Genomic DNA, 20,558 nt, shown 5'->3' with positions numbered 1-20,558 from the left:
ATGGAAAAATGAAAAAATAAATGAAAAGAATGGAATAGTAGTAAAATTCTGATTTTAGTATATGGAAACTAAATTATATTGAAACAACACTTTAGCTATGGCTCTTCTCTGCCTTCTGTACTTCAAACAATATGCAAAAGTTAACAGACTTAAGTCAGAAAACCAGTAATAGTTTGCTTTTAAATAGTGCCTTTCAGCTCAGATTCTGAATGAATATTCTTCAAAGGCATCCCTCTGTTTTATTAATGAGAACTGAAAAGCTGACATAGCATTCTATGTTGACTAAGTGCATAAATATATTCATGGACAATAACAGGTCTCCTCAGGGAAGAAGCCATGATCTCAGCTTCTAGTTCACTGCTCCCAATATCAGAGTCATACACTGACTTCTTCATTTATTCATTAATATTTACTGACAGTTTGCTACGGGCCAGGCCTTAGGGAAGCCCCTGGCAACACAATAATAAGCAAAACAGAGACAATTCCCGACAACATTTCCTTATGATTTCATCAATAAATTTATTTTTGTTCAGTCACTTATAAGATAGGATTGTATCTTCTGTGTCAAAACATTTTATATTAATTAAGTGAACTGCTTCTCTGTAGCTATTCTAGCAATTTAAACACAAAGTTATCTTCTCCTGGATCAAGCAGATTTTTTCTTTTTTATTTATCATATTCCCCCTACTTCTGATTTTGTATAGATAAATGACTATACATTTGTGTAAAGTCTGTGTCTTCTGGACTGTTTGAAACAGATAGCTCTCAAGCTGGGTCACATACTAACCCACACTGAAGTCCACTGCTTATGGATTGATGCTAATTTACCCTTTATCAGAAGACAAACCTCAAAAAGTCCACTAGGCCTTACCTTCTTCCACTGCGATGGTCTGTTCTGAGGCTGGTGATGGAGGTGGAGAAGGAGGCAGATTAGCTGTCTCTTCAGCTGCTAAAGATCAAACAGTGGACAAATGAGATACAGTTAATCCTGTTAGGCCAGTAGATGTGTAACAGGTCTGCCATCTGTAAAAAGGTCTCTCTATGAAATTTAGGAAAAGATTCACTAGTAATCTGCACTTGACTTATTTTCTGTTCCATTACCTGATTCACATAGTTTAAGAAACCTAAAAGGAAAGAAAAGCATTTAATATTTAAAAAAAAATCATTTTGTCTTCCCTATAAAGGTGGATTAAAGATGCCTGCTAAGGTATCATTAATCCCATTAATTGTGTCTGCTTGTCCAGTTAATAAACTATTTTATTCTGGCCCTAATCTACTATATTCAAACACACAGGCAAGCACTGTAGTTTGGATTTAGCTTGACTGACTGAAAAAAAATATCAGAACTCTATATTGTTCAACTTCTTGGTCTGGAAACAAATGTAACCTTCATCATTCACAGTATTATAGGTGATGTATTTTTTAAACAACATTTTGTCCACTGAGTCTAATGTCAAAATGCGTCTTCTGCATGTATTCTCAGAAAAGAAAAATGAAGCTGTCACAGCCTAAGGCAACCTTCAAACAGACAATATGTACTAGTGGGAGCCGAGTAATCTTCTGGCCTTGGCATTATACATGAGAACCAAAGAGAAAAGTTCTAAAAGATGTCATTCATCCACAGTTAACTCTTTTTTCTTGACCACTCATATGAAGGTAAGGGACTGCAAAAAGGAAATATTTATCATCAAGGCCAGCAGGAAAATCTATTTTACAGAGCATGTGTTTTTCACTCTCAAAAAGTAACTTTGGGATGACAGGTGACTTCTTCATTCCTTGACCCAGTGGGTTTCTACAGAACATATTTTAAGGCTTCAAATTTAAGAAAGGGTGTGTTTTTTATTTAAGGTATAGAAGTGAATCACAAACTGAAGGTTTTGAATAAGATAATTTTTCCCCTGTTTAAAGAGAAAAATAAACTTTTATAATCAAAGAACATTTTACTGCAAACAATGAGTATTTATTATCCTGGGAGAACAGAATTTTTATTGCTTAATTTTTTATTTGTTTAAGTTGCTTAAAGGAGTACTGACCAGAAAATCGAATATTAAGGGTACTAGACTGTTTGAGACAAAATTGGATATGTACTCTTTTTTCAGACTTTAAAAACCATACCTTTCTATGGATTAGTTGAATATACCTATAAAATAGACATATGTTGAACCTAAGAGAGTTTCCTTTCTTGTCTCTGCCTGTATATACACCCACATCTATCTGTCTATCTTCTATCTATCTATCATCTATCTATCTATCTATCTATCTATCTATCTATCTATCTATCATCTATCATGTATCAATCATCTATCATCTATCTAAAGGAGGGGCAGCAAGCCTTTGGCTAGGAGTGTTTTCTTCAGCAAGCACAATTATATTACCAGTTTGGCCCTGGAGGGCATCTGACTTGCTACCAAGAGAGAGAGAAATACCATTTCAGTGCTCTTAAATAGACCAAGTGAAGGCCAGTACATTATGTGGGATACAAAGTCACTCATGATTCTAACAAAGCCCCCAACTATAGGTTTTCTGTAGCTGGTTCAGAGAGACCCAAACAAATGACACAGCATTCCCCAAAACCCACAAAGGGAAATACTTATTTCTAATTAAAGTATTAACACTTTTTCTTTACAAGTGGGTGCCATGACATCAATATGCATTGGCTTTATTTTTGTAAAAAATATCTCTAGCGTCTAGAAATGAAATTTAAGAGAAATTTAGGGGTAAGTTCTAACTATAAGCTTATCACCCTGAAGACTGTCCAAATACTACAAATGAGCCTGTCAAGACAGGTGAAAATAGGTGCCAGGGTCTCCCACCAGAGGTGTTTGATGAATGTTCCATGTAAGGATGAAGTATGAGATAGGGCCTCTCTTTGACCATGAAGACTTGGTCCTGCGATCAGGGTGCAGCGGATACAGCTCTTGAACCAGTCTTTCTCATTTACCTAAAGGCAGAGCTGCAGGCTGATCTTTCTGTTGAGCTTCTTTCTCTTGTTCCCCTTTCAGGACCGCTACAGCCTCAGCCGTGACTACTTGTACTATCCTTGCAGACACCTCCTCTGTAATAAATAGTAACAAAAGAAAATGAAAGAGTGAGATGTCCAAAACAGGTAGCAAAGAGGAAAAGTAATGAAACGATATAGTTGATTAGAATTTTCTTTTCTGTCTTCCCCCAAAAAAGTACAATAGAATTTACTAAATTGCAGAGAAAACACAAATACATATATTGTAACCAAAAACAGAAAAGAAGAAAAAAAGAGGAAATAAAAGGGACTGGCATTCTGGGAGCTAGGCAAAATGAACATAGAATGAAAGAAAAATAATTTGTATGGCAGTTTATTTTTAAAAAGCTGTTTGTACAAACAGAAACAACTAAAAATTTTGTACCAAGTGAAACAAATTCAGAAAAGAAAAGATTTATTTTGGATTTAATATAAAATGTTTTGTAGTTTTCTAGAAAAGTTTCCTTACAATATGTTTCTGTGCTGATTTGCAGAAATACCATAATTTAAAACCTAAAGATGCCTCAAAATGTGAATTTGTGTTCAAACAGCATTATCCAGGATCAATGTGAACAAGACCAATTAAGAAAGACCTGGGAAGAGAAAATTTGAATGAAATACACGGAAATGATATATCAAATGGCCTCTTTCTAAAGAGGTACTGCTTTTCTAGATAGATGTTTTAAGGATCTTTAAGGCCATATGATATACACTTACCTAGTCAGTGTAATCATTTCATTAAAAAGTGGGGGGAGGTTCATCATTAAAATGACCAGTCTGTGAGATGCCAGATAACTAATTTTTGGCCTAAAATGGCACCCACTGGAGCATAGCCTAATGCTAAGTTTATATAACCAAGTCAGAAAAACATTCAAGAAATAATGTTCTATATATCATCAACAAAAAATGAGAAAAGCCTTTTGAAGGGCGCCTGGGTGGCTAAGTTGGTTAAGCATCCAACTCTTGATTTTGGCTCAGGTCATGATCTCAGGTCAAGATCAAACCCCATATCCAACTCTGTGCTGGGCGTGGAGCCTGTTTAATATTCTCTCTCTTCCTCTGCTCCTACACTCACCCCATCAGAAAAGAAAGAAGAAGAAAGAAAGAAAGACAGACAGACAGAAAGAAAGAAAGAAAGAAAGAAAGAAAGAAAGAAAGAAAGAAGGAAGGAAGGAAGGAAGGAAGGAAGGAAGGAAGAAAAGAAAGAAAGAAAGAAAGAAAGAAAGAAAGAAAGAAAGAAAGAAAGAAAGAAAGAAAGAATGAAAGAAAGAAAGGAAAGAAAGAAAGAAAGAAAGAAAGAAGAAAGAAAGAAAGAATAGAAAGAAAGAAAGAAAGAAAGAAAGAAAGAAAGAAAAAAAGAAAGAAAGAAAGGAAGGAAGGAAGGAAGGAAGGAAGAAAGACAAAGAAAAAAAAGAAAGAAGACTTTTGGGATTAAAAATACATTCTAAATTAGAAATAAATTCTCCAGAATTTAACTTTTCATATCTTTATTTACAAACATCTATCATACTAGCAAATAATGCCACTTATAGCCCTTATAGAAACAGGTTGTACTGGACAAGGAGGGTAGGGGTAATGGGATTCCTTCTCCTAATTTTGGCCAAGATTTTAGAATACTTCACTGTGCCTTTATTATGAGCAGAATTTACACATTTACAAGCAGGTTGGCAGGAGCCAGGAGTGGGGCCGGGGGGGGGGGGGTGGAATCCTGTTTTTACATGGTTCATTTAGATTCCGCCTCCTCTGGAAAGCCTTCCTCACCCCACCCAGGATGACAGAGAGAATAGTGCTTAAGAACAAGCTTTTGGGGTGAGCAATCCACTTGAATACGATATATCTTAATTTTAAAAGTTAGATTAGCTGATTGAGTATATTTGCCTTTATATGTCTAACTTCTGATTTTTTTAATAGCTACTTGACACTATAACCTATTTATAGTCTTAAGGGATGCACTGTAAACACCCTTATCTATTATTTTAAAGATTTTATTTATTTATTCATGAGAGACAGAGGGAGAGAGAAGCAGAGGGAGAAGCAGGCTCCCAAGGAGCAGGGAGCCCGATGCGGGACTCGATCCCAGGACCCTGGGATCATGACCTGAGCCGAAGGCAGATGCTTAACCATCTGAGCTACCCAGGCGCCCTGTAAACACCCTTATCTAGAGTGAGTAGCAGTCACAGCAATAGAAGCAGTATTTAAAATATATTATGGTGCTCACTATGTGCCTAACACTCTGCTAAGGTATTTGCCCTCATTATTTCAATGAGTGATTTACTGTTACTACTCTCAGTTTGCAGATGAGAAAACAGGGGACTAAGAGGGTGAGGCCAGTCAGACATTCTCATTATAAATATCATACTTAGAAAACCAACTTTCAATTAGGATCTTGTAAATGCCTTAGATAGTAAAACTAAATTAAACGTGATTTAATATTTCTTTTACGTTTGAAGTATAATTTTACGAAGTTGAAGACCTCATTCAAACTTTAAGGATCCAAAGAACAAGTACTGACAGGCTACTCAAAATCATTTCCGAAAACATTTTAATTTCTAAGAAACGTTCCAGCAAATTTGTTTCAGATATTTATATGCCAAGTACTTTTCATAAAACTTTTTTTCCCACAATACACTTTGTACTCTCAATTTAAACTAAGAAGAATCTTTTTTTAATATTGCAAAAAATGTAAGAATAATTACGATTTCAAAGTAATAAGGGTACGACTTATTCTTAAAAGGTTGTTTTATCCTATGCAAATTTAACTCAGTATCGCAGTTTTAGGTCTAAAAGAGCTTGGAGAGCAGACTATATCTAAAACCTCTCATTTTGTAGATGAGGATGTAAAGGCTAGGTTATGAGATTTGCTCAAGTGCACGCAGGTGATGGAGGCAAACTGAGATTAGAACCCCAGTTTCCTAACTATTATGCTGTTCTTTCTCCCAAGCAGGAAGACAGCAGAAGGAATAATGAGAAAATAACCATAAACTTCTCTAACAATCATGTGAGAATGATCAATGGAAAAATATGAACTTTTCTAAAGGTATGAACTAAGGCAACATATTCACTCTCAGATCTGCTGTCTACCTAAAGTACAGAACTGCTAGTCTTGAATATGTTTTGAGACTATGAAACAAGCAACTGACCACAACTGAGCAATACTATATATATATATATATCCATGCATGTATGTATGTACCTATCTATTATCTATCTATCCATCTATCATCTCTATCATCTACCTACCTACCTATACATCTTATAAAGTTAGCTAGTGTAAGAGATAACTTACCTCACTTGCATATAGTAATTTGCAATGAAATTCAGCCATTTAAAAAACTAATAAAGTGATTTTTAGCACTTCTAGAACCTCAGTGTTTCATAGGAAATTCAGTGTAATGGAGAGGTACAGCAAACACTGCAGAAAATGGGACATACATAAAACCCATGTATTATGGATCATTCCTGCATTTCCCTGCTGGCATTGACACAAAATATAATCTCTCCTATGGCATTTGGTACATCTGGCATGGAATTGTGCTGGTACACATGCCTTATCTCCCTGGCTATGTAAAGTTTCCCAAGTCAAGGACTCTCTATCATTGTTGCAATCTCTGAATGTAATGCTCCTCTCATTGATCTTTACTCAGATTGGATGCTTAACACAACTTTTTGAAAGTATGAAAAATTAACATTAAAGGTCTTGTTCATTATATTTACACAAATTTAGAAATAATCCGTGCTCAGTATTATATTTACTAACTTAACCCCCCCAATTAATCATTTACTGAATTCTTATTTAAGTTTTGATGTTTAACCATCTCTTAAATGAGGGCCCCAGATTCTTGTGTACCTACTGATCAATTTTTCAGAGTCTGAGAATGCTTAACATGAATTAAATTTCTTAAATTGGGAAAAAAATCCAATAAAAATAATAAAAAGCATCTATTGGTTTATGTGAACAAATTATAACTGAGCAATGCTACATTATTTGTCATTTTGTTTGGAATTGCATTTAGAATAATTTTGACACCTCAATTAGTTTATCTGTTGTGGGCTAATAAAAAGAGAACAGAGGTGAAAATTATACCATAAAAAATGCATTCACACAAGATGTAGGCCAAAAACCATCATGGTACACTATACAACAGACTTTCAGAATATTCTACAGACAAGGGAAGGAAAAATTGAATCATTACTTCTCTCCAGTCAGAATGGAATGGACATGTCCAACCTAAATAAAATGCACTGTATCAGCCAGAACCACATTTCTTGTGAGTGATAATTTAGTTTCAATAAAGCAATACTATTTATTTTACATGATAAGTAGTAGGACATTTGAATTTAATTGGTTTTGTTGTTTCAAATAAAATTCATTTATAGGTGTGTTTGAGTTTCTTAGTTGAATAAGAACTTATGAAGAAGGCAATTTTACATTTTACATTAAGCAAAACTTGTAAGAAAATAATTTAACTCAATCTTGGGAAAGTTAACTATTTTTCCTTAAAAGAATTGAACAGACTTTAAGAAATGCTATTTTAGAATGATCAAACAGGGTGTGTGGGAGCCCAGTTAATGACATATTAGCTTCAATTTTTTGGAGAATAATATTGCTAAAACTTCAAACAGGCAATGTTGCATTGTTTAATATTAATTTCACAGTGTGAAAAAAATTAACATAGGATTGTTCTGAGGGTTTCAATTGGTCCACCCTCTTTAAAATCTTCCTCTAAGCAAATCCTGCCATCAATGCAGAGGTGGCAGGTTCCCCCAAGGAGAGATGGTGTTTTCCCAATGGAAACCTAATCAGCAGATCTCCTAGGGTAAGCCTACCCTTACAGCCTGGCTCCTGGGACAGGAGAAAATTCACACAGGGTTTGGGTAAAGTTCAGAGAAGATTAATGGTAAACATGCCAAACAAAGAAGACAAAGAAAGAGAGTAACAAAATCAGACCTACAAAAATGAAAACATGAGTTATCATATGTGTGTATGAGATCTCATTCTCTCTCTCTCTCTCTCTCTATATATATATATATATGTATGTATGTATATAGCTCACTCATCCTAACCATTTAACCATCCTACCTGCCATCCATTCAACCATCCATCTATCCATTGTATCTTTCTATACAGGAGATCACTGTCTTTTATATTTTAAGTTAAAGGAAGTTACATGGACTTTAATTCAGAGAAATGTGGATACAAACTCTAGCATTGCTACATTCTACTTATTTCATACTCAAGCTCATTGAGTTTCAAAGCCTCATCCATGAAATGGAAATAATAATAGCCCCTGTCTCACAGGTTGCTGTTCAGACTCAATTGAGTAATTATATAACAGGCCTGGCACATCAAGAAGCTCAAGACTTGTAACTAGTTCTTCACCAAGGTGTCTTTCCCTAGTCCTACATTCTTTCAGGTCTTCTACCTCAGTATTTCTGCTTTAAAGAAAGAGCAACTAGGGGCGCCTGGGTGGCTCAGTCGGTTAAACTTCCAGCTCTTGGCTTTAGCTCAGATCATGTTCTCAGGGTCCTGAGATCGAGTCTTGTGTCCAGCCCCATGTGGGGCCCATGTCAAGCCCCGAGTGGAGCCCCATGTCGCACCCATGTCCAGCCCCGCATCAAGCCCCATGTTGGGTTCCATGCTCAGCACAGAGTCTGCTTATTCCTCTCCCTCTGCTCCTCCCCTCACTCTCTCTTCTATCTCTTTCTCTCTCAAATAAATAAATAAAATCTTAAAAAAAATTAAGAAAGAGCAAATAAAGGTCCAACCCAACTAGGCTATTACTCTTATGAACATCAGATAATATAATCTGCAATCATCTATGTTGATGCCAGGGACAGTGTTTTGTTTTTTGTTTTTTCCTAGACAAAACTAGAGAGAAGTAAAAACTTTCCTTGTTATTTGTTTTCTGGCTTCATACTCATTTTCCTGGCTGTGTAGGTCCTAGGCTATGATCTGCTCTAGATTTCTGCGAGCAAGTTCCAATTCAGGACCATCTTCTGGACAGTACTCCCAAAGGCATGATAATCCCTGCCCGCTCCTGAGGACAATTAGGAACACGAAAAATCTTTTGAGGTAAGAGATTAATGTACGTTTTAATTTTTCGTTGCTTATTTTTTCTACTTCTTTATTCCCTTTTCTACTCTATTTTTTTTTTTTGTTATTTTTTCTTTGAGACGTTATATGTATAAAATTATGTGTAGGTCTTAGTTCTTCAGAAGATTAAAGATTAATCTAGACCACACTGGGATTATTACTGGGATATTATTCATTATACATAACTGAAAGGTGACACTGACCTTCACAGCTGGAAACATTACGCTTCTTACTGTAAACTGAAATGATGAAAGGCTCAGCTGTCTTTCTTTTGAACATCTATAGTTTCCTGGTAGTGGGCATTTTTAGTCTATGTTAAAAATTGTCTTAGTTAAGGAGTGTTTGTAGTATGTATTTTACTCTCTTTCTTGGTAATGTCAGGTTCTCAATGTAATTAACTCACAGTAGTTTTTGCATTGCAGTGAGAACCAGTATTTGAATATTATTATTTTTCAGTAGTGTCATTATGGTAATGAGACAGTTTCTGTTAAGTAATACAAAAATATCTCATGACATGGTTCTAAACTCATATCATGTCTAACTAAAAACAAATGATAACCAGGAACTCATATGGTAAATAGTCTGCCTATAAATCAGTTTGCAGGAAAACATTAAAAGCAACTCATTTAAAACAAATTCATCTAATAAAAAGTATTGTTGACTATAGGCTGATATAAAATAAGGGATTCAGATACAACCCAGGTAACAGAGCATAGGTGGTAACAGATCATCACTATATAGATAAACACCTACAAGTGTAAGTGAAGTCTGTCTTGAAAACTTATTCTGGTCAATGGCGTCAGTATTCAGAAAACAGTATCAAAGCAGTCCTTGATAGATAAAGTGAATCCTGGAAAGAAATATTTTTTTCTTGGTATTGGGGAAATAAATTGGTAGAAATATATGTAGGAGGTAAATAGGCATAAGAGACAAATTGGGACATGCTCTCATCTACCAGAAACCTTCCTGATAATACCCAAAAGATATCATGCTAAGCTACTTACGTTTCACCTAAATAATGAATAAACATCATACTGTGATACAAATTTATTAGACAAGTTGCTACCCCAGGCACTTTTATTTCCCATCAATATATTGAATCCACACAATAACACATGTTCTAGATGGGAGAACTGGCAAAATGATGGATAAAGGTCACTTTACCATTTAGACATCACTTTGGCTTACATCAGTGTAGTACAAATATTTTATAATAGTAGATCCCTGTGTCAGAAAACCTGAAATCAAATTCTGCTTTTACTTCTTACTAGCTTCAAGTAAATGACAATCTCTCTAACCTTCCGATTCCCCATCTGTAGAGTGGGAATAAAACTGGTGTTCATCCTCTCGTATGCTGCGGCAATTAAATGAAATAATGTATATCAGTTGCTTATTTAAATTCTGTATCACTGGGGTGCATGGGTGGGCTCAGTTGATTAAACACCCAACTCTTGATTTGGCCTCAGGTCATGATCTCGGGGTCATGGGATCAAGCCCCACGTTGGGGTCTGCGCTGGGTGTGGAGCCTGCTTGGGATTCTCTCTCTCTCTCTGTCTCTGTCTCTCTCTCTCCCCCTCTCTAAAATAAATTCATTCATTCATTCAGTATCACTGTTTTAATCACTCTTTCGGTCTTATAGTCATCTAAGTCTATAACCATCATTTGATCGACAAAATATAAAGACCTGAAAGTGTCTGTCATTCCCTGAGATAATTCTGTCATTTTTCCCAGTGAGTACCTCCCTGCCTGAATGCTGAACCACTGCCTCACAGACAATACATCAGACTCCTGCCATTTCCTATTTAAGCCAAAATGATGAAATAAATTTTACTCTACCATTGAGCCATACTGTTCAGCATTTAGAGCTGTTGTAGCCTTCTGGTTTATTCCGTGTGCTGATTCATGCTATACCACTGCTATGTTCTTCTGGTATTTTATCACATCAAATTCCTTAACACAGTCTCAGGCTCTGTTTTTAGCACATATTTCTAGTTTAGTTATTTTGTTATATTAATCTATCAATATTGCCTGGTCAATTTATAATAAAAGCAATGGAGTTAAAACTTTCTCAGTGGCCCTGGAACTTTCAACTCGCTTCTGAGCAACACATGACGTTGTTGGTAGACACAGAAGTTTGATTTTGAATGTGTATACCCTTTGAGTTTCCGTCAGGACCAGCTGTGATTACTTGAACATGCAAAGGCTCACCAATTAGGCTGTGAACAAAAAATCTAAAACAAGTTGGCATATGCTTGAGAACATATTTTTGTTTATTTCTTTCAGGTTGTTAAAGGAGAAGTAAGAGACACTGACAATAAATTCAACCACATGGAATATAAAAGCCAGTAAATGTTTCTGCTTTTAAGAATAATGGACATAATAATGCTGTGTTAAAAGAAATGACAAGTAAGCCTACCGTTCACTTGTGAAAGAAGGAAAACAAAACAATTTTAGACAGAATGCTCCTGTCAAGAAAAGGTTTTTCTCAGTAGGGTACAGAATGGTTGCCTAGGAAACCGGTGCTAATTGCTACTGCTGATGGAAGCTAGTCAACAAGGAAAGCACTGTGTAGCTGGAAGCACTCTAAACAAATACCCTTGATAAATTCATAAAAACAGGGAAAGATGAAAAGTTTCTTGCTTAATTTGGAGAGCAAATGGTTCCTCCGAAACGATTTCCTGTAATCAACGGGTGAAGAAGGAAATTAAAAGAGCAGATTGTTGGTTTTTTGTTTGTTTGTTTCCTTGGCACCTTAGCCTTAATTAAAGAGGCCCGCATTGGCATTGCCTTCCCTAGTCAGACTCTGATTTGATCTCAATCACCCTTGCCAGTATTGCAGCTGTAGATCTCTGCTTACCAGCTTCCTCTCCCAAAGATTTCTTCTAAAGATTTACTGATTAAAACAAGGGTAAATTTAGCTTATGGGAATAAATGCATTTGAGGTAAAATTAGTTTATGCGGATAAACACATTTAAGATAAGGACTCATGACTGCAAAGGTTCAGTTCTGATGGGTACTTAAATTTAAGAAAATTTTTTGTGCACCCCTTAGAGAAATGGAACTATTCTAAGTCCTTATGGGGAGTATAAAGATAAGACATGGTATTCCTACGTATAAATTGTGCTTGAAGTGGGGCTATCTCATTGAAGAACACGTTTTGTTTTCAAAGATTTTTCTATGAAAAATGGCCACAGATTTTGGCTCATCCATCCACAGTCACTCATAAGGCCCTGTTCTGAAATGTGTTTGCATCCTGGCTAGGCTAGGGTTGTGAGTACCGTTATGATTGTAAGACAATTTTTCCTCTCTCTTTTTTTTCCCCAATCTCAACTGAAGGGCTCTAATCTATAATTTGTTTAGATTGACAATTTAACCTACCCAAATAAAGTTTTTAGAACTGGTACAGCATCTGCCTAGCATTTAAATTCCGTTGGGGGGGGGGAGGTGTAGTAAATTAAGATGGTTGACCATGGAAGGATACCACAGGTTAAGCTTATTGTATTACGGGGTCAGAGCAATTAGAAAAGCAAAGCACATATCAGAAATATTACCTACTGGAAAATTTTGCTTCTAATTTTAAGGGTTCACTTGGAAATAGGAAAAAACACATTTAAGCAGAAGAAATATAGTAAGCAAATACAGTTTAGCTTTATACTTAACTATTCTAGTTAAAAGTTTTTGCTGCTGGTGGTATTGGGGATTTCCAATGCAGTAATGTACACATATTTATATTGCTGTTTTTAGCCCATGTATTAAACATTTTTATCAGTTAAGCTAGATTATAATATTTCATTGATTTTAAATTAAATCTTTGAGAAAGAGAAATTTCTTGGGGAATATTCCCCTTTCAAATTTTCAAATTGCTTTAATATCAATGCTTTGAATATAATCATTAAGGCACTGGGGGAATTGGTAATGTTTTTAGAGCTTTTCAAAGCTCGGTGTGTGTCTTATCAAAGTCATTGCTATTGTACTACTCCTTGTAAACTTGTGAGAAATGGAATCATCTTCTGCATTAAGTCTTGAACACATCATATTGTCAAAAAATGTGGCATGAGACATTATTAATAACATTAATGGAAAGATGAAATATCAATGAAACTAAGAGACCTTAAATAAATGCACAGAGTAACTGTGGGATAAACAAAATTGAAAGGTGTGTGTAGAAACGGAGTAGAGAGTGTGTGTTTTTAAGCATGAGCCAGCACTCATGCACAGAAAAGTCTCTCCATGTTTTTGAAGTTTCAACTGTATTTGAGTACCTCAAAGATTTTGATCACCTGAAGCAAGGCTAAGATTTGGGCAAATTAATGTTTCTAGAGTTTTAAAACCTGGAAATGCCGGAAGCAGAGGATATGATGGAAAAAGTGAAAAATATTCCAAGGGTCCAAAAAATGTCATTGGAGTAAACTTTCAAAATATAAGTTCTCCATATACCAGGAATAGTTTTTACTAGTTACCTCTATAAAGCTAATTATTTCTTCTAGGAGAAACTGTTACAATGAAGTGGTAAAAATCACCTTTTGTTCACTCCATCCTTCTCATCCCCATCATAGTATAACTTACATAAATCTTGGAGGCCTTGTGACCTAGAAGCATATGGAATTTAGGAACTATGTGATGGGAAAATCATTTTGTTCCCAACACATCGTAGGGTACATTCTAGCAGCACATGGAGAGACCAACATGACTTTTATGTAATTATAGTTGGCTTCAATCTCCAGTCCTACCATGTTTCTAAGAATGAATGTGCAAATAGCAGCATACAACATCAACCTTATGTGCTTTCTTCTTAACAAGACTCTCATGAACTATAAATGGTTTAAGTAAGCAATTCTCCATCTTCTATAACTGCCTATTTTATTTTTGCCATTGTAGCTATATAAAATATCATCTACAAATATTCTCTTTACACCAGCCCTAAAACCACTTGGCAGACTCGAAGTCACTAATAAATGTATATGGTAATTCTTTATAATTTTCAAATAGTACCTAAATTATATATATATATATATATATATATATATATATATATATATATATAGGTGTGTGTGTGTGTGTGTGTGTATATATATATATGTAAAACCAGAGAACCATATTCCAATAATCCTGTAGGAAAAGGTATAACAGAATTAATTACATTATGAAATTCTGAAAACTAAAATGCCATAGTAAAAAAAAACAAAAATAAGAAGAAAGATATAGTTTTGAGCTATCCCTCTATTATTCATTAATAATTTTTGTTAAATAAAAGCTCAGTCACAACACAAGGGGTGAGGCACATTCTCTGGAAAATTCCAAACAAGTAAAATTGATAATAGTTAAAGACTTTTTTTAGGACCTCTGAGTAGCAAAATCAAGAGACTTTGCAAAATCACATTTTTTAAGAGTAAGGGTCAAGTCCAATGTTGTATTTGTAATTGGTCATATTATGATAGGAAAAAGCAAAGACTTTAATAGAATTTTTAATTTCCTCATGACAAAAATTATTCTAGAATAAAGACAACTTGTTTTGTATTCTGGATTGATTACTGCATCCCATGGAAAATACTATTAAATGAATTTCTCTCCATCCACAGATACAAAAGTTTCATTATGTAAAATAAACAAGAACAAGTAATAGTAACTTCAAAGTTATCTTCAGAAATTTGCAAATAACATACAAATTCTACTTTAGAAAATACCCCTTAGAGATCTGTTGAAATAAAATTTTACGTTGATGACTTTGCTTCAATGTTGTTTACTATGTCAATTGATATCTCTTCTCTGTATATTGATCTCATTGTTACCAATATTCTAGAAATATTTGCAAATCCTCGGTGCTATCTATAGCATACTTAAAACAGCCAAAGTATTCACTCTGTTTGAAGACACTGAAGCTTTATGTCAGAATGTAAACGACATCTAGAAAGCATAAAATTCTAATTGATTATGGTAATAGCTCTGGTTGTTCTATTGTGGGAGCCCAGCAAAAACAGAAAGGTGGATCAATTTTGATGGAGTGGCAAAGTTGAGAAAAATGTAAGAACAGGATGCCATCTAGATAGGTAGGGTGACACCAGGCAAGGCGACTGGGTTTTGCAGTGGGGTTGAGGGTGGGATTCTGACCATAGGAGGTAGCTTCAGGTGACTGCTGACGACCTGAAGAAAATGAAGAAATAGGATTCAGGAAGCAAATGAAAAGGTACTCAAGGCAAGGTTTATTTACTTCATAATTTTGCTCATGGCAGGTCCCAGGTAGGCAGGTGCCACTGTCAGTACAAGCCATACTATGTTTAAAAACACAGGGCATTTGGCCTGAAAAACACAATCCTCTGTAAGGGATATGTGGGACTTCTCCAAGGATATGGTAAATCAGATTTCATAAACCTTCATTTCATTTTAGAAAAATATGGCAATAAAAATCCAATTTACCACAAAAACATATGAAAAGGTATATTATTTTCTTACTGACATATAAGAAAAATTTCTAAATCAGGACTTGTAGTTTTTTATTTTTCAAAATGAAATCACAATTTCATTATTTCATATATGGTAACTCTGATCACGAAGGGGTTGCCCAATTCCTCGTTTTAAGAATATGCCTGAAAATATTTCTAATTCATTTTTATTTCCCTTGAAAGTTTATCAATCCTTTCTTCCTAACTTTCAGAGAGATCCTCTACCCCTCAAAAATGTTTTATTTGAGCTTGTATTGGGGTTTGTTTTGTTGAAGAAAAGTTCGCTGTAAAAGGAAAAACTCTCATGAGATCAGGGAACTTTGTGATTTCTGCTCTGTTTTTCCTTGGATAATTCACATGAAACGCAGAGGCATGAATAACTTGGTCTGATAGTAACAAGAAGGTGATCAAAAGCTATAGGAAGAGAAGTATGGTTTTAGTGCAATCACATTAATTAAAGCATCATACTTAAAACTTTATAGAACAAAATAAAAGAACCACCTCAACATTTCAATCAACTAGATTTTCCAAGACATTTTCTGAAAAGCATATTTGGTAATTTTCATTTCTCTATAGACCTGGTAAAGAAAAGCATTTTGTATTTATATAGTTTTTTTCACATCCAATTGCATCAGAGAACATAAGGGAGAGTTGAAACTCACTATTATTTGGGGACACAGGAGACTCAAGCATTTCTAATTAGAATTGAAGAAATGCTCAACATCTAAAAAATTTACTTTAAAAAGTTAAGCATAATTTGGGAAGTTTGTACTCCTTCACATTAAAAAAGAAAAATTCAACCTTATCTGGTAATTCCAGTCCTAAGATATTAAATTATCAGCGAGGGTAGCTTCAATTTGCCCTTCCTTAAACAATGAAATCCAACTATAAAGGAAATCTGTCACCAAAATGTCCAAGTTCTTGAGCAGTATTTTCTCTTTTTTTTTTAAAGATTTTTTATTTATTTATTTGAGAGAGAGAGAATGAGAGATAGAGAGCACGAGAGGGAAGAGGGTCAGAGGGAGAAGCAGACTCCCTGCTGAACAGGGAGCCCGATGTGGGACTCGATCCCAGGACTCCAGGATCATGACCTGAGCCTAAGGCAGTCGCTTAACCAACTGAGCCACCCAGGCACCCTTGAGCAGTATTTTCAATATTGCATTCAGATCATATGTGTAAGTTCAACGTGGTCCACAGGGCATTTCAGGCACTATAATTTTCATAGGCAGATATTTCATGAAGACAGGGATCATTGTTATCCCGAATGAACAAACTTTCCCCTCCTAAAATGTGACTTTTGAAAGTAGCACTTTCTGCACTTGCTTCAAACTCAGTTCTTTGTTTCCTTTCTGCACTTGCTTCAAACTCAGTTCTTTGTTTCCTTTCTGATTGAAATTGAGACTTGTAAGAATTGGGTGGGAACTGACCTGGAGGAATATCTTACATGCTTTGGCACCTAGGTCAAATTAGTGCATTTTTTTGGAGAAAAAGCAATTTTCCCTATGTTAGCATTTTTTTTCTGGTAAAGCTCTGAGAAGAGCAGGTTTATTCCAATCTTTCCAATGCTTTAGTCATAAATCTCTATTTTTTTAAGCTGATGAGAAAAAAAAAACCAACCAGTAGACAGTTTCTCAAGAAAGAGAAAATGTATATGGGCTTTAAGATAAAGGATGGCAATGTGCAAAATGTAGGAAGGAGAAAAAGTACCTAAAAATTTCATTTTTAAAATTGCTTATAAAAGTAATAGTAAATGATGATGATGATTTTTCCCTTATGGAGAAGAAAAAAATCTTTAAATACTGAAATACTTCATGATTAGAATCAGAACATATATATGGGAGCATCTTTCATTTTAATCCATCAAAAAGAAAAAAAATGCGTTATAAAAGCTTTTATCATTTTTTAAAATAATGAAATGAGAGAAGTATATCTCATTGAAATCAAAGCATTTTTGGGGTGCCGGGGTGGCTCATTCGTTAAGTGTCTGCCTTCAGCTCAGGTCATGATCCCAGGGTCCTGGGATGGAACTCTGCATCGGGCTCCTGCTCAGCGGGAAGACTGCTTCTTCCTCTCCCACTCCCCCTGCTTGTGTTCCCTCTCTCTCTGTCTCTCTCTCTCTGTCAAATAAATAAATAAAAGCTTAAAAAAAAGAAATCAAAGCATTTTTCCTAAAGTTAAGAAATAAATATCCCTAGGGCGCCTGGTTGGCTCAGTTGGTTAAGCGACTGCCTTCGGCTCAGGTCATGGTCCCGGAGTCCCGGGATCGAGTCCCGCATCCGACTCCCTGCTCAGCAGGGAATCTGCTTCTCCCTCTGACCCTCCCCCCTCTCATGTGCTCTCTTTCTCATTCTCGCTCTCTCAAATGAATAAATAAATAAAATCTTTAAAAAAAAAAGAAAGAAATATCCCTATTATTCAGTAGAGAAATGCTGTTTATTATCTAAGAACTTATCATTTGCAAATCATTTTATAGACCCAAAGATAGAGGGAAAAAAGGGCATTGGTGATATTTTACTCAGGTTGACCTTCAAAAATAGGATATATCTCTCCAAGACAATACTGGTATATTCCTTTAAAGAAGAAGGATAATTAAATCTATGACTTAGAACATCCATTTGCTTTAAGATTCAAATTGTCCATTTGTCAGAATTAAAATTTATGTGAGCTCCTGACCTAGAACAGCGAGGCAATCCTTACCTTACACCCAGAGGATCAACAGGGACACGTATTTTAAAGTTCTGTTTGCAGGATATTCCAGTGCCATTTCAACTGCAACCAAATGTGACACTGGGCTCAATTTTGCAGGAATGAGCATGAGAAGTTATTCACTATCCAAGTGTTTCTTAGCTGTTAAATTATAAATATCTCTTAGAAAGGTCATTTACTCTGAGTTTCCATATTCTTTCCAGTTCATTAATTTTCATCATCAAGAAAATATCTCTAATCAGATGTCATACTGCTATCTTAAGTCAAAAGCATATTTTCTTCACCCCTGTTTTCAGACCATGTCATCTTCCGCTATACCCTTTCTTGATCCTCTTTTCACTATAGTATTTCAGAGTTCCTACTTAATTCCTTTCTGTTCAAGCCAACAGTTCTATAATCCTCACTTTGATTCTAGCCTCCTCTCTTAGGTTCTTCATTTGCTTCTTTAGATCCAGTATTCCTTCCAACACCATCATTCCCACAAGTGCATTGCTCATACTGTGGTATAATTTTTGTAGCCCCATTGTACTCCTGAGATTTCCAATCTCAAAACCTAAGATGGATATGAACTCTTTCTCTTCTTTATATCAATTCCAAAAAATGTATTAGCACTTACTAGAGAAAATAATCACAGCATTACATACCATAAGGAACATGAAGATGAATGATGTGTAGCTACTACCTCAAGACACTTATAACCTAGTGTTGCAGATTAAAACAAGTAACACGTAAACACAGTAGAATGATCCATATGATCAGTGCTATTAACAAGATATGAACATGTTACATGGAGGTGTTCAGAAGAGGAAGAGATTCCCTGGAGAGAATAAAATCAGCTCTGGATCTTTGACTGTGGACTCTGAGAACCTTTTCTGTGGGTTATGCACCCTTTCAAAATGCTTTCCCATCACTGTTTCAGTGCAGCACATGAATGAAACCACAGATTAGTTGGGCAAATGTAACTAGTTTTGAAAAGGGAAGATTGTTAGTTCACTCAGAGGAGTCGACCCTTCATGCTGGAGTCATTTACGGGATGAACCAGAGGTGCTCATAACCCAGCACTGTCTCGATCTGTCTTTCCAAATAGAAAATTTGGACTGAAAACCTTGAGTCTAATTTACAGCTTGCTGAAGCTGAGTCATCACTATTAGAGATGATTTTCCTCCGAATCTTGATTCCTCCGTTATTACTCATTTTGCCTACTGTTGTCTTAAGTTTTGAAGATTACTGAAATAAGTTGTAAAAACAGACATTTTAGTCTCATCTCGTGTTCTAAGAACCACCTAGCATTTGCATATTTGTTAAAAGTTGCAAGGAGAGTGTGTTCCTCTTCCTTTGCTCATCAGTTTGGCTGGGTTTCGAATTGTATTTTCTATGCGTGTTGCTGAATGGTGGCTCATGCTGGGAGATGAGCCACTCCGTGAGTGGGCAGCAAGCAGCACAGTGCCCTTTTCCCCTCAGGACTCATGATGCCAAGTCAGATCACGCTCTCACGACCAGACCCGCAAGTCTGCACCAGTTGTTCTGTTCATCTGCCCCTGACAGGCAAAGCACGTGCTTTATGTAATGTGCTAAGGAGCAGTGAAGGGTGAAGGAACGAGAGGAAGAGAAAAAGACTTGGTACACAGAAGCAGAAAGAGTCGATTCATCACAGTAACTTGGGGAGGAAAGAGAGAGGAGTGATGACTGTGAGGTATTCCCCAGTCTACTAACCTCTTAGCAGCAGTAACAGCAAAACCAGAGCCAGCCCTTGAGGTGGTATTTGGTAGGCAGTGGCAGATATTTTTCTCAGCTACATACAAGCGATAGAATCAATGTATATGTATGTTATTCTTTTCAAAAAATACATTATTGATCAGTGATTAATATATTCTCAAGATATTAGAGCAATTTATTTGTTGCAAATTACTATTAAAGTTGTTCTTTTTTCCCCCTTTCTTTTGTGAGGAGAGAATTCTTAGAAATATGACAAGAGACAGATAAAGGGCATGCACAATCCTCATCAAAACAAAGACTTAGCTTGTCCAAAAATGAATCCAGGAAGACTTGCTTTCATGACTGATTATTTTTGAAATCTGCTCACTCCAAATAAAAAAGATTTTATGAAACATTTAGAATTCTTCCCTAAGTGGAGGTTTTAAAAACTTCAAAAAATGGGAATACCTTAAAAGAAAAAAATATGATGACCATACATGACAACAAATTAGAGAGGAGGAAAATTGATAAAGTCTTGGGAAATACGGGATCAGGAGGGAGGGTCAAGTAAGAAAATACAGTGCTAAAATACAATGATAATTAAATTATATTTACATTTAAAAAC

The 20,558-nt window shown here is 35.6% G+C and overlaps 1 protein-coding gene across 23 annotated transcripts in view; it reads right to left on the bottom strand.

Moving 5' to 3' along the window:
- Window positions 1-20,558, bottom strand: part of MAP2 (microtubule associated protein 2) — a 282,492-nt gene that overhangs the window by 51,711 nt on the left and 210,223 nt on the right. For all 23 annotated transcript variants that reach the window (XM_027588654.2, XM_027588657.2, XM_027588660.2 and 20 more), the window contains 2 exons: window positions 2,942-3,055; window positions 872-949 (listed from right to left, as the gene is read on the bottom strand). In XM_027588654.2, coding sequence (XP_027444455.1) covers window positions 872-949; window positions 2,942-3,055 — 192 coding nt within the window. The remainder of the gene's footprint in view (window positions 1-871; window positions 950-2,941; window positions 3,056-20,558) is intronic.

This window comes from Zalophus californianus, chromosome 3, assembly GCF_009762305.2.
Source record: "Zalophus californianus isolate mZalCal1 chromosome 3, mZalCal1.pri.v2, whole genome shotgun sequence".
Classification (NCBI taxonomy): Eukaryota; Metazoa; Chordata; class Mammalia; order Carnivora; family Otariidae; genus Zalophus; species Zalophus californianus.
This window is presented reverse-complemented; position numbering and strand designations above follow the sequence as displayed.